Genomic DNA, 15,219 nt, shown 5'->3' with positions numbered 1-15,219 from the left:
AGTGTGACAGGGTGCAGCGCCCCAACCCCCTGATCCGCCCTGCTCTGTGTGTGACAGGGGGCAGTGCCCCAACTCCCCTATCGGCCCTACTCTGTGAGTGACAGGGGGGAGCTCCTCAACCCCCTGATCGGCCCTGCTCTGTGAGTGACAGGGTACGGACCCCCAACCCCCCTGATGGGCCCTGCTCTGTGAGTGTCAGGGGGCAGCGCCCCAACCCCCTGATGGGCCCTGCTCTGTGAGTGACAGGGGGCAGCGCCCCAACCCCCTGATGGGCCCTGCTCTGTGAGTGACAGGGGGCAGCGCCCCAACCCCCTGATCGGCCCTGCTCTGTGCATGACAGGGGGTGGCGCCGCAACCTCCCCATCGACCCTGCCTTGAGTGTGACAGGGGGCGGTGCCCCAACCCCCCAATCGGCCCTACCCTGAGCATGACTGAGGGTGGCATCTCAACCTCCCAATCCGCCCTGCTCTGTGCATGACGGGGCAGCACCCCGACTCCCCAATCAGCCCTGCTCTGAGCCCGACCAGGGGCTGCACCTAGGGATTGGGCCTGCCCTCGCCACCCGGGAGCAGGCCTAAGCCAGCAGGTCGTTATCTCCCGAGGGGTCCCAGACTGTGAGAGGGCACAGGCCGGGCTGGGGGACCCCCTCTCCCCGCCCCCCGAGTGCACAAATTTTTGTGCACCGGGCCTCTAGTTATTAATAACTGGCTAATGACAATGGTAACAGTATGTATTATAACTTACCCATTCCTATGTTGATTTATATTTATGTTGCTTCCAACTTTTATTTCAAGCCATGTGTCAGTCTTTCTTTTATGGCTCTGGACTTACTTCTTGCTTAGAAAGGTCTCTCCACACCCACACTAATAAAAATTATTGCTTTGATATTGTTGGGGAGGAAAAGTTTTCTTCTCCCCTTCTAAGTTCTTCTAGCTGGTCTAATAATTAAATTGACGTGAGACAGATTATCAGGAGAAAAGCAAACTTCTATTCTTCCCATATACATGAGAGAGACTCAGGAAAAATGAATAGCTCTTCAAAATGGCAGGAGCCAGCACCTTAAATACCATCTTTAGCTAAAGGCAAAAAATGACGCTGGGGGTGGGGAGTCAGTTATGAGAGGTTACCAGGAAAGGCACAGTAAACAAGGGTAGGATTGTGCAGACTTAAGTTTGAACCTTCTCCATTGATAACAGTTTCTAGAGATGTAGATGTCTTCCTCTTCCTGGTACAATGAGGGATTTCCCTTACTCGTACAAATGTAAGTGCCCTAACACTGCCAAGGTAGGAATGTCCGTTCCTGTAGAAAACTTTATACGTTTATTTGAACCCAAACCGACAACATTGCCAGGAAGCATTCTTGGGTACTCCTGAGAATGGCAGTTTTGCAATTTCTTTTATGCACTTGGAATTAAAGAGAGAATGTAAGTGATACCATTATAATAAACCCAGTTATTAATAACTGGAAAGGAGCAAAGGGGACACCAAATATTATAGGCATGCCCAGTAAAATCTGGATGACATAGGGAAGGTACTTATCTGTCAATCACACCTGGGAACCGGTCATTTGCCAAAGGAGGTGTGGCCACTGAAAGCAGGGAAAGATTTAAGAAATTTAAGCTCCTAAACAAGGGAGTTCTCTCTCTTGCTCTCTTGCCTCTTGTGCTCCAGGCTTCCAGGCTCTCGTGTTCCTGCTCTCTCGTTCCTGCTCTCTCGCATTCACCCACATGGCTCAGAGTCATGTGGACCCCACACAATGGGCTGATGGACTGTAACTAGCCTGTTGTACCAGTCTAGCTCCACTGTGGAACGGAAATTTTGGACACTGCCCTTGCTTTTAGCTGCTGAATCACCAGCTGCACCTCTTCTAGGCCTAGATTAGAAATGGGACTTTAAGAAACTGAGGGATGGCCCTATCCATCAGTGGATAGAGGGTGGGCCTGTGGACCAAAGGGTTCTGGGTTCGATTCTGTTCAAGGAAACATGCCTGGGTTGCAGGCTTGATCCCAGTGGGGTGTGTGCAGGAGGCAGCCAGTCAATGATTCTCTCTCATCATTGATGTTTCTACCTCTCTCTCCCTCTCCCTTCCTCTCTGAAATTAATAAAAATATATTTTAAAAAAAGAAAGTGAAGGATGTAATTTCATGCAAATAAAACTTTCTACCACAGAAAATTCTGCCCCTCCCTTAACTACCTGGACGGCCTGAATTAAAGGCCTTGCCCATATTGAGATTAGAGGTAACCTCTTTTGACCTATCTATAGGGCAGTTACCCTCCTAGGGTTCCCTGTCAATAATGAACCTTATGCAAAGAAGGCACTCAATATGTGTTTTTTGAATGACAATGAAATGTAGGTAGATTAAAAGAGGTGGCAAAGAACACTGAAGTTTTAAAATTGTGAATCTATTGAAGCACTGAGGGTCCAGTTCTCCTCTTGGCTCTTCTCCAAGCGACCTGGAGCTTGCTGGCTCATCTCCAGACCCCGAGTGCGCAGTGGTTCAAACCTGCACCTTCATCCTCCCACCTCTGCTGCCACTTAGGGCCCTGGGGCATTGAAGTAGTCTCTGGCCTCTCTTTAGTCTCAGTTTCCCCTTTGGTAGTTGGGATTTATACCCATCTCACCCGGTGTTGTGAAGATAGAGAAGGTGGAGTGTGTGGAGCGCTGCCCCTGACAATGAGGATGTGCTCAGTAAAGGGTAACCTGTGGTTAATACTGATGAATGCCTTCTGATGAGTCATTCTAGTTGACACGAGCCCAACTAAAGTGAGAGATCAAGATATCTTATCTTTCATCTTAGTTGCTGTTGGATGGTACTGTAAGTTCTAGCCCTGAAAAACCTCCTCCCACCCACTGCTACCACCTGACTTCCGCCCCACCCCCAGGCTTGCTCTCATACCCCTGCTGCTATAGGAAGCTTTTCTAAATCTAAACCACAGAACTTATTTTTTCTCTTCTTAAACCACATGGCTCCCCATGTGCAGGAAAAGCTAAGCTCCTTAGCAAAACTCAAGGCCAGAGGCCCATCTGCAGACACATCACACGCATCCCTACTGGATTTCTACCCCAGCTCCTCAGATGTGCTGACCTTGTTGGCAGTCAAGTGCCTTGTGTCTTTTGTCCAGAACATCCTTCCACTTCCCTCTAGTGTTCCAGGCTGCCTGGTGACTCCTGCTCCATCTTGAAAACCCAGTTCACAAAGCCCATTCCCAGAGATATGTTTGCTAACCCACCCAAACAGAGCTGGTCACTGCCCCTGAGGGCCACCACTGTACTTAGCACACACCCAGAGTTAGACCACATGCATCTTGACTGTGTGATGTGAGGCTGATCGGGCTGTAGCGCTGGACTGAGCTAGCTGACCAATTCTGTTTTGTACTGTATGTTAATCATTTGGTTAGTTATTTCACTACTTCTCCTACTGGACTTTGAGTCCTTGAAGGTAAGGACAGCAGCTTCCTTTGTTTTTATTCCATAGTCTGACTACCTGGTTGGGTCTCAGTGACGATCTGGTGACTTGCTTTGGGGAGTCCAGGGTAAATGACACCAGTGGACTTGGCCTGGATGGCGTGGATGTTGCCCTGAGAGTGAGAACATTTGGCCTCTTCCTCTCCAGGTGCTCTCTCTAATCCCGAGGTCTTCAGTTACGGGGTGGAAGCATATGAAGCCTGCAAGAAGCGGTGTCTTACCAGTGACATAGTCGATGAGCAGAAGAAGGTACAGGAAGCTGACCTAGTGATATTTCAGGTTTGTTTTCCTCTAATTATTATACTGAATTAGATTCATTCTATGGATAAACTCTTTCCAAATATTGGATTTCATACTTCTCGAAGTGGTGTTGATGTCTTCAGCACATTTGCACACTTATTTATGCCTAGTTGTGTAAGGAGATCCATATAGCCAATATTACTCATCCAAAATCCTGACCCCCTAGTAAATAGAAGTATTTTGCCTTTAGCCCAATGGTCCAAGAAATGTCATATCATGTTGCTTTCATTTCCCTCTTTTCCCCACCCCAGACAGGCAGGGGCTGGAGGAAAACCATAAGCAGCTCCTGCCTTAAATATCCTGATCATTAAGAGGAAAATCTGTTGGTTTCCTGCCTCTCATTGGTTGCCTCACCCGCCCACCATCCCTGTATTTATTCACAAATTATTCCAGGGCCAGGATTCACTACCTAAAGATCTGGCCCAAGAACTGGCCTAACTCATCAAGGCCACTCCCTGCCACAGCTAGAAGGTTTGCAGTCAAGGTTGTGACCCTAAGCTTGGCAGCAATATCAACACTTACTCTTTGGGAGTCATTGGGGTAATGGAAATACAAGCCAAACTAGAAAAAAAGGGAATTTATTCTTAGGGCCCTGGTCACCTAGGTCTCCTGGAACCCAGGACAGATGGTGGCAAAAGGACAGTGGAAACAGAGGCTCTTCTTTCTCTGAGTCTCACCTGCTCTCCACCTGCTGGCTCTGTCCTCCCCTAGCTTCACACCAAGGACGGGAGTCTCTAGATCCAGAGTCTCCAAGATGGAACTGATTGGTCCAGATTGTCTGCTTCCCAACCCTGGTGAGGGCAGGAAGTGGGAAGAACAAGGCCACCCCTTTCTGGCAGAAGGACTATGGGGCTGTAGCAACTCTGGCCTCAGAACCACAAGCAGCTCTCATTCTCCTTCCTGTCTCCCGGGGTCAGCTGACCACTCATGGAACTGGGTAGCTAAAGCAAGCCAAGGCCTGTTCTTTTATAATGGTTTGTTTTGTTTTATTTTGTTTTGTTTAGCTTTATTTTTATTGTTGAGACTATTAAGTTGTTTTCTTAACCCTCCATGTCACCTCTCTTCTTCCACCCTCCTTCTCACTTCCTTATACTTTACCAATAGGGTCTGCATTGTTGGTTTATTTGTTTCATTCAGCCCCACTCCTACTGTTACCATACACATCTCACTCTTCACTGAGCAGTTACTCTGTTCTGGATCCTCCCTCACCACAATGCTGTGAGCTAGGGACTAAGAGTAGCCCAATTTGCAAATTAGGAAAAGGAGGCACAGACAGGTTAAGTAACTTGCCAATATCACACAGAAGTAGGTTGTGAAGCTTGGATCAGTGCAAGTCCCGAGTTTGAGTGTGAGTTAGAGTGAAAACACATGAAGCACAGGCCTCCTTTCACCTTTAGTAACTGGTTCTTGTCTGTGTCCATCTCCTTGCATTGATGGCATTATTGGACATAGTGTCAGGGCTTCCAGGAGAACACGAAAACATCGGGGAGATCTTACTGCTGGTGTGTGGGATCTGAGGGTAAGGCTTTAGTTTGTGTTAAACCTGAAACTTCTCAGAACCTAACTCAGTCTGATTTCCAGATGCCAGCAGATCCCCCCGGGCACACAAAGGGGCAGAATCTATTTCCACACCCTTCCTCATGTCCCTTCCATTGTGTCGGCCACAGGCTGCCGCCACAGATCCGAGTCTAGCAGAGCTTCTGAGCGCCTCCCGGTCTGCTCGGGGTCCAGCGTAAGGGGGATGTCGTAGGGGACGCAGAGGCACCTGTGACAGCAACCAGGACCATTGTCCACTCTGCCCCACCCCACTCCACCTTCTCAAACCCACACTGCATGCCTCACACTGAAAGGGAAGAAATGTTCTCAACTTGTGCTGCCCCATGGATTACACTCGCCTGCTCAGTCACCCTGCAAGCGGGCAGCAGAATTCCTTCTGAGTCACCAGATAGACTGAACCACGAAGCCTGAGACAACCGCAGCATTCGTTTGTCCTTGGTGTTGTCCCCAGTTCCCGCTGTACTGGTTCAGCGTGCCGGCCATCCTGAAGGGCTGGATGGACAGGGTGCTGTGTCAGGGGTTTGCCTTCGACCTCCCAGGATTCTATGATTCCGGGTTTCTCAAGGTATGTGCTGGGATAAGGATCACTATAGACCAGTGGTTCTCAACCTGTGGGCCACGACCCCTTTGGCGGTCAAACGACCCTTTCACAGGGGTCGCCTAAGACCATCCTGCATATCAGATATTTACATTATGATTCATAACAGTAGCAACATTACAGTTGTGAAGTAGCAACGAAAATAATTTTATGGTTGGGTCACAACATGAGGAACTGTATTTAAAGGGCCAGAAGGTTGAGAACCACTGCTATAGACTGAGGGAGGGATAGAGTGCATCTCATCGAGTTATATTTCTAGTTTCCTTTTTAAAAAACAAATATTGATTGAGCACCAACTATGGGCAAAGAAAGCTCTGTGCGCTGCACGTGGGTGAATAAAAGCATTGTTTCTGAAGCCGTGGAGCTTTGTCTCTAGGGAGGGCACAGACACAGCCACAGCCACAGTGCACTACGTGTATGGCTGTGAGGGCCTGAAGTTTTCCTAGGAGGGTGGTGTTGTTGCTAGAGAAGTTAGTGGGCGGGGTGCACACGAGTGGGAGTGGGGTTCTTGCGTACCACTGAAATGGTATTTTCAGAATACCCCCCAGGTGAGTGAGATGTGGTAGAAAGCTTTACAAGCATGGAGTTTCATTCCTGGGGTTGTAATGTCCGATGCACCTTAACCCGGTCCTGAAGAGGGGGCCGCTGAGGTTCCAGCAGCTCCAAAAGCAAAGCCAGTGTCCAAAGTGTCTGTTCCATGTTGCAGCTGGGTCCAGTTCAGCATCAGTTAATCAAATTCCATTAGCCTATAGTTTGGGTGCCACATGGCCATGAGCCACATGGGTGCAAGGGAGGACACTCCCTGCAAGAGGAGAGCCGGGAGCCCCGTGCGCCAGGCAGAGAACCAAGAGAGCGTGCACCTTTGTGCAAATGTTTAAATATTCAGGTTTCATGCCCTCGCAGTGGCCCCACTCATTCTGGCCAATTACCTGTTCCCAGGTGTGATGGAGAGATAAGCATCTTCTCTTTACTGGGCATGCGTCCGAACTGCCTGTGTCCAGTCCCTTCCCACATCAGTCAGTGGGGAACAGACTTGGATAGTGTTAAATTAGCAAAGCTGTATAAATGGCACGCCTATATTCTCTAGTCTTCCCTGTACTCCTTTCCTGTTCAATAACAATCAGATTATAACAATGGTCTCCAAGTGGGCCACGTGGTGCGCGGCCCTGACTTCGAGAGGGCTGGCGGCTCTGCTCCCCTCGCAGTTCGTCTCTCAGAGCTTCCCATGGAAGCTGGTACATACCCAACACATGGTAGCTATGACTTTCTTATTAAAATACATGATTATTAAAATTCTAAAAGCTTCAGAAAATAGTGCATATAAAGAAAACACTAAGTCACAAAGATCCGGGTTGGGCCAGAAGTGATGCTAACATTTGCTGAGTGGTGCCATGTGTGGGCATGACCTGGCCTCCTTCAGCCCCCAGCCTCCCAGCCCTCCAGGTCTACGCCCGCCTTACCCACTTCTCACCTGCAGCGCCGAACCCACTTTCTGCCAGAAGTGGGAGATCAGACTATTCCCTCTGATTGCTCCCTCCCTGCCTCCCACTGGTGGCAGCTGTCACCTGTAGCTGGCCTTCCTGGAAGTGGGAGTGTTATATTTGTCCCTCCCCAGATGCCCCTCCTGGTCATTACAGAGCTCTTTGCTGGAGTCACAGTGACATTTATTTGTCTCCTCCTCTGGGGTTCATATGACACACGTGCTTTCTCCTCCGCAGGGTAAACTGGCCCTCCTTTCCATAACCACGGGCGGCACGGCCGAGATGTACACGAAAACTGGAGTCAGTGGAGATTTTAAATACTTCTTGTGGCCCCTCCAGGTAGCCATTGCACCGCACCCCACCCCCTCTCCCCACAGCTTCCCTAGGTGCAAAATGAGGTGGGACTGAAGCCCGAAACCCATTCATTTTGACTCCATCTGGATACAGGAAATTATAACATTTTACCCTTTTTAATTTTTTGACTTAGCAGCACTGAAAAAGTTGGCCAATAGGGACAACACAAATTATACAACAGGCTGCAATATTGTTTGGGTGGAAGCTAGGACAAGCCTGTTTAGCTGGAGTCTGTTCTGCAGATAACAGGATTGCCCCGGGGGGGGGGGGGGGGGGACTGGGCAGGTACTGAGCCTGCAGAGCTATAGAGTCCTCCACAGGCCTTGCTGCTTGAAGGCAGCATCGCCCTCCAACCCTGGCGAGAGGTGCCCAGGCCTGGCATTCCCAACAGCCTCACGCCTCCCACAGAGGAGGTCCATGGGGCCCGGGCTGAGCCTCCTCCTCAGAGCCCCTCACTCAGGTCCCCAGGATTCAGGCCCGACTGTGTGCGCACCCCTGGGCCCAGGGGCCCCGGGGATGGTGGTTTGCAAAGGGGAAAGCAGTGGGCGTGGCAGGTTCAAGCAGGTTGAGGGGAGGAGCAGAGAACTGCCAGGAGACTCTGAGATGGGAACATTCTTCCAGTGTTATGAGGGGATGGTTGTCCAGGGAGGGGTGATCACATATTTAAAAGTTGGTGAGCTCACTTTTAAAATGTGACGGTGATGTGTGGGCCTCTTGCCCTCCCACCAACCCTGGTAGGGTAGGCCTGGACAGGGTGTGGGTTTGAAGGGAAGGAGAGGGATATTTCTAGGAAAGAAAAAGTGGTCTTCTTTGAAAGGAGATGACACAGGGATTCCACTTAGTGATGCTCTGAGAAAGAAATTATTATTTACAAGCCTTAACGTCTTTCTTCAGGGCCAACTGGTCTCTCACGTGCCATTGTCCACACTTAAATTCTTCTTGTTTTAAAAAAATCTTTATATTTTTTCACTTTGTAAAAGTGCATAACAGAAAAAAGTGAGACTATAAAATACAAAAATACAAAGTCAGTACTCTTAATTTCACCTTAAAAATAATCATTTTTAATAATCTATATTATTATTAGGTTTATTATATTTTTTTTTCACCTAAATGGTATACTATAAATGTTGCTTCAAACTTCTTATTGTTTTTATTTAATACATATCTTGAGAAACTTCCAGGGTAGCACATTATAGCTAGAATAATCTCATTCTAGAATAATCTATCATATAAATGGATACTAATTTGCCTAGTCAATCAAAACCATAAAGTTCACTGTCTGAGTCAGTAGCAAAGATCAATGATCAGAATAGAATTTGGAACTTCTTGTTGCCCAGAATTCTTCACCTCCCCGGTAATAGCATCCTAAGGTTATAGGGTACTTCGTGGTTTTCAGTTAGCATTCAAGGTTTTCAGTTGTGTTTTTGAAGTTTTATTTTATATCATCTCCCCCTTTAATTGTTCACCTGAATGCTGTGTAAGGGTGTGGCTTCCGATCAATTCTTCTGGTTTTTTGTGGCTGTAGCATGGCACTTTGCACTTCTGTGGATTTAAAGTGCTCGCCCCCCAGATCAGTTTTGCTCCTGAGACTGCATCAGAAGAGGAAAGAAAGCAGATGATGGCATCTTGGGCCCAGAGGCTGGAGACCATCTGGAAGGAAGTGCCCATCCCCTGCACGCCCCCTTGGTACTTTGGGCAGTAACATCACGTGAACAACACGCTAGGCAATGCAAGTGTATGGGAAGAGAAGATGCTGCTGTAATAAAACTCAGTTACAACAAGTTCACTGGATCTGCTTACTGAGGTGTGGGAATGGGTTTCTTCAGAGGGCTATACAGCCAGGTCCAAAATTTCTCTAATCAGCAGGTCCTATTGAATTCTATTCTAATACCACTATTCGCCCAGGCTTGCTTTCCTTTCTGATATCTGTCCCTCTCCCTATATTCATTCTTCATAGGTAATGTTGTTTTCAGATATTCCTCTTCACATTAAGCTGCACTTGTTAATTTGTGTTTGTTTTATTTCATAACTTGAGTTTCTATTTTTTTCATAGGAAACTTTAATCTTTCCATAGCTAGTGTTTTAGTGCTGTTGGCACTTATTTCTTTCATTTTTAAAAAAATTTGTATTATGACCAGGAGTTTTAATTGAATAGCCATTTAAATTATATTTAAAATCATTGAGTGCTAATTACAACGAAAATTCCCAAACAATAGTCTGATGGCTTCCTATCACAAAGCATGTGTTCATGTAACACCACTAATAATTACCCTACAGAGTAGGCAGGGGGAGATGGAGGTGTCTCCACAAAAACATGTTATAGAGATCCAATCTCCTCCTCCTCTTGCTTCTCATCTTCATCACCATCATCATCATCATCATCATCATCATCATCATCACCTCTGAGGACAAAGCCTCTGCTTGTGGACAGGGCCCTTTCTTGTTGCTAACACCCCTGCAGAGCCCCTCACATGGGACTCAACATGCACCCCTCACTGGATCCTCCTCATCAAACACCATCTTGTTGGCATCCTCATCTTCCAACAGCTGCTCACCTGCATCCTCCTCCTCCTCTTCCTCAGCATTGTCAGACCTTCTCCATCTGCATTGTCTTCCTCCTCTTCTCCATCTGATGCATCATCAAATACGTTTTCATATTAATCTTCTTCCATTGCATCTGGATCTTCACATTCAGTGCTTTTCTCCTCATTCTCTCAGACCCATTATCCTCAGATTCTAAATTTTCAGGGTCATTTCTCCTAACTTTTCAACACCATTTTCTTCTAATTATTTTTTGGAGCCATCTTTTCCAGAGCAGTCTTCAGATTCTCTTTCCAAGACATCTTCCTCAGACCTTTTTGGGGCCATCCTCCTGTTCAGCTTCCTTTTCAGGGTCTCCTTCAGACCTTTTGCAAAGCCTTTCTTGTCACCTTATTTTTTTTAATCCTCACCCAAGAATATGTCATTTTATTGATTTTTTGAGAGAGAGAGAAAGAGAGAGAGAAAAACATCAATGTGAGAGAGAACATCGATTGTTTATCTTCATTTGTGCCCTGACCAGGAACCAAACTTGTAATCAAGGTATGTGCCCTGAGCAGGAATCAAATCCACAACTTTTTGATGCATGGGATGATGCTCCAACCGAGGAGTCCAGCCAGACTCCTCGTTATCTTTTTATTTATTTTTAAATATATTTTTATTTACTTCAGAAGGAAAGGAGAGGGAGAGAGACATAGAAACATCAATGATGAGAGAATCATTGATTGGCTGCCTCCTGCACGCCCCCTACTGGGGATTGAGCCCACAACCCGAGCATGTGCCCTTGACTGGAATTGAACCCGGGACCCTTCAGTCCGCAGGCCGATGCTCTGTCCACTGAGCCAAACCAGCTAGGGCTCGTCATCTTTTTTGAGGCTCATCTTTTTAGGTTCTCTTTCCTGACTCTTCTCTGCAGACTTTAGGAACTGCCTTCCTCAGATTCTCCTTTGGGGCCATGCTCTCTGGCATCATTTTCAGAAGCATCTTCTTCAAAATCACCCCATCTTCTTTTTTTTCAATTATCTTTTCATATATAGTTTATTTTTAAGGGATTTAATCCAGTACTTATTCCATACTCAGATAATTGTCTATAATTAGAATGCAAGTCATAACAGCCTATTAAATAATTTGCCAATAATCTACACTAATAAAAGAGAAAGATGGTAATTGGCGTACGACCGCTACCCTTTTCATTGGCTAATCAGTGAGTATATGCAAATTAACTGTCAGCCAAGATGGCGGCCGGCAGCCAGGCCGGAATCAGCGGAGGAAAGCTGGTGCCAGCAGCAGGGGGGGGGGGCGGGGGGGGGGGGTGAGGAAGGCTACTCTTGCATGAATTTTCGTGCATCGGGCCTCTAGTCCTAAGTAATGTAGCATAGTATTACTTTTCATATGTCTCTGTTCTAGATTAAGTTTAAAAACTCAAACAGCAATTTTCATTATCAATAAAAAGTTTGAATTTTTAAAAAAGGATGCTAGCCTGTCCGGTGTGGCTCAGGGGTGTGTAACTCTATCATTGACTTTCAAGGACACGTGGGTGTTCAGGGAATACATCAAGTCGTCTTTCTTTCAGTCATGGCAACACTCCAGGTTTCCGGTCTTCAGTCCTGCAGGTGGCTTTTGTGATGTCTGTCCTAGGCTTCCTTGCTTTCCTCCCCATTGCCAGTGCCTGAGTTTAGTCCTTATCATCTCTCATCTGGAGACACCAATTGAGATGGAGGTAGAAGTCATTAGTACCTGAGTGTCCTCAGCCTCTCTGCCACAGAAGGGTTTCATCTTTATCCTCAAAGCTTCCCACCAGCCTCCAGGCAGAGCACAGATCTTGTCAGGCAAGTTCCCAGGTTCCTATGGTGCAAAGATGGGAAACTGGGAAGAAGGAGGTGGGCCAAGAGTGGGAGGAACTAAGTTTGCATGTGAGAGGCTGCACCATGGAGTAAAAAATACCTACATAGAGCTTTGTTAAGCTCCAAATGCTATTCTAAAAGCTGTGGATTCAAGAAAAAACAAGACACAGAATTCCTACTCTCCAATCACTCACACTTAAGGCATGTGGATTGCTGAAGAGGAAAAATGGCCACAATGTGTTGCTATGTGTTTTAAATTGCATTCCCTTTAGCATTTTTCGGAAGCAGAAGAAAAGACTGGAATGTTTTTAATAATGTTCTTTTAAAAATAACTTTTACTAGTTGTACCAGTTAATGCGGATTTTTCTCAATAGATGGAGTTACACATATGTTGACATATATGCAATTTGATATGTATGCTGTTTTGTTGTATTCACAGCAAGCTTCAAAACTTCATATGTCAAATTTGCTGAAGGTGTTAACATAGATAATTCTATGCTTAAAAATGTCGAATTTCGTGCCAAAAAAAGCATTTGCGGGAAGTTTTAATTCATTATTTTGAAGAAAAAGTTATCGTACACTTCAGGAAGCTTATGGTGAACATGCTCCATCTCAAGATACTTGTGAACACTGGTTTAAATGCTTTAAAAGTGATGATTTCGATGTGAAAGACAAAGAACGTCCAGGTCAACCGAAAAAGTTTGAAGACCAACAATTACAAGCATTATTGGATGAAGATGCGTGTCAAACTCAAAAACAACTTGCAGCCGAAACCGGTTTGGCTCAGTGGATAGATCATTTACAAGCAATGGGAAAGATTTTAAAGGAGGAAAATTAGTACCAAATCAACTGAATGAAAGACAAATGGAAAACCGAAAAGTCATCAGTAAAATGTTGCTTCAATTGCATGAAAGAAAGTCTTTTTTGCATCGAATTGTGACTGGCAATGAAAAGTGGATTTATTTTGAGAATCCCAAATGCACAAAATCATGGGTTGATTCAGGTCAACCATCAACATCAACTGCAAGGCCAAATCACTTCGAAAAGAAGACAATGCTCTGAGTTTGGTGGGATCAGGAAGGTGTGGTGTATTATGAGCTTCTAAAACCAGGTGAAACCATTAATAGATTGCTACCGACAACAAATAATCAATTTGAACCATGCTTTGATAGTGAAATGACCAGAATGTGCCAGAAGACACGGCAAAGTAATTTTGCTTCATGATGATGCACCATCACACACTTCAAAACCAGTTAAAGACACGTTAAGAGATCTTGCCTGGGAAGTATTAACCCACCTGCTGTATTCACCAGACCTTGCTCCTTTAGATTACCACTTGTTCTGATCGATGGATGACACACACTTTCTGAGCAGCACTTCAAAACGTACGAAGAAGTGGAAAATTTGGTCTCTGAATGGTTTGCCTGAAAACAAGAAAAGTTCTATTGGGACGGTATCCACAAATTACTTGAAAGATGGGGGAAATATGTAGCTAGCGATGGGCATTACTTTGAATAAAGCACTTTTCTCTTGAAATTATCATGTTTTCTTTTATTACAAAATCTGCCATTATTAACCAGTACACCTAGTAGCTGTTGCATTTTGTTTCTTAGCATGAAAGCCTGATGGGACTGGGCTACATGGGGCCCTGGAAGTTTTTATCTATATATTTGAGGCCCAGTGCATGAAATTCGTGCACCTGGGGAGTGTCCCTCAGCCCAGCCTGCACCCTCTCCAATCTCGAACCCCTCGGGGGATGTCCGACTGCTGGTTTAGGCCTGATCCCTCTCACAATCCAGGACTGTTAGCTCCAAACCACTCGCCTGCCTGCCTATCTGATTGCCCCTAACCACTCCCCTGCCGGCCTGATGATGCCTAACTGCTTCCCCGCTGGTCTGGTCGCCCCTAACTGCCCTCCCCTGCCAGCCTGGTCGCCCCCAACTTCCCCCTGCCAGCCATCTTGTGGTGGCCAACTTGTGGTGGCCATCTTGTGATTACCTGGGCGACCATCTTGTGACGACATGGGGGTGGCCATCTTGTGATGATGTGAGGGCGCAAGGGCCACCTAGTCTTTTATTAGTATCGATATAAAAGCCTAAGCGACCGTCTGTCTGACCATTTGCCCAGTAGCTATGACATGCAATGACCACCAAGGGGCAGATGCTCTAACTAGTAGAGGAGGGAGCGCAGAATCAGCTGTGGGTTAGGTTGCTGCTGGGGGGAGGGTGGGAAGAGATTAACCAAAGATCTTTTATGCATACTAGAGGCTCTGTGCATGGATTCGTGCACCGGTGGGGCCCCCTGGACTAGCCTGTGGGAATCGGGTGCAAACCAGCAATCCGACATCCCCCAAGGGGTCCCAGATTGCAAGAGGGTACAGGCCAGGCCAAGGGACCCCACTGGTGCATGAATCTGTGCATCAGGCTTCTTGTTATCATATAATCACCTCCAAACTGGTTGTCTGACCTCCACCCTTGCCCTTTTCTACATTGCTCCCAAAGAATGTCTCTAAAACACAAATCTGAGCATGCTCTAAGTCCCCTTCCAGCACAAACACCTTCCATTGTTGCCCATTGCTTCCAGATGAAGTCCAAGACCTCCCATGATATGGGCCGACCTACCCCTAGTCTGCTTTCTTGTAAAGACTCCCTAGCCCTCCCTTGGCTGCCACAAACTCTGGCACAGTCCACCCTGGCACTCATAGGCCCCATGCTTTGGGGAGAACTCTCATACAGTCAAGTGCTTTGTCTTCAATGACCCCATTCCTGCCACCTCTCAAACTCGTCTCTGGAAAACCCAGGCATCCCTCAAAGTTCCATTCAAGAATGCCCTGTCTGAGGAGTCTTCCTGGCTCACCTTAGTGGAGCTAATCCCCCACCCTCCTCCATGCACATCGGTGCTTTAGATTTTGATTATGGTTTTGACTGGTTCTGGCTGGAATCTGTTTCCCAGAGTTGATCGGACAGATATAGGTTTCTAAGCAGGAGCTCCTTCCCACGTTGCTACACATATTTTGGTTCCCATTTACCTATCCATTCCTTAGGCCATGAAAATGCATACCAGGATTGGAAACCCGTGGTG

The 15,219-nt window shown here is 46.6% G+C and overlaps 1 protein-coding gene across 4 annotated transcripts in view; it reads left to right on the top strand.

Annotated features, from left to right (window-relative positions):
* The window catches only part of NQO2 (N-ribosyldihydronicotinamide:quinone reductase 2), a 36,550-nt gene extending 27,013 nt beyond the window's left edge, over positions 1 to 9,537 (top strand). For 2 of the 4 annotated variants that reach the window (XM_014453118.2, XM_014453117.2), the window contains exons 4-7: positions 3,615 to 3,745; positions 5,775 to 5,888; positions 7,640 to 7,741; positions 9,282 to 9,537. In XM_014453118.2, coding sequence (XP_014308604.1) covers positions 3,615 to 3,745; positions 5,775 to 5,888; positions 7,640 to 7,741; positions 9,282 to 9,458 — 524 coding nt within the window. In that variant the 3' untranslated portion in view covers positions 9,459 to 9,537. The remainder of the gene's footprint in view (positions 1 to 3,614; positions 3,746 to 5,774; positions 5,889 to 7,639; positions 7,742 to 9,281) is intronic. The other 2 variants (XM_014453120.2, XM_014453119.2) reach the window with 2 other exon arrangements.
* Positions 9,538 to 15,219: the final 5,682 nt, after the last annotated feature.

This window comes from Myotis lucifugus, unplaced genomic scaffold (assembly GCF_000147115.1).
Source record: "Myotis lucifugus unplaced genomic scaffold, Myoluc2.0 scaffold_21, whole genome shotgun sequence".
NCBI lineage: Eukaryota > Metazoa > Chordata > Mammalia > Chiroptera > Vespertilionidae > Myotis > Myotis lucifugus.
Note: the sequence above shows the minus strand (reverse complement) of the source record. Positions and strands in the feature narration are given on the sequence as shown.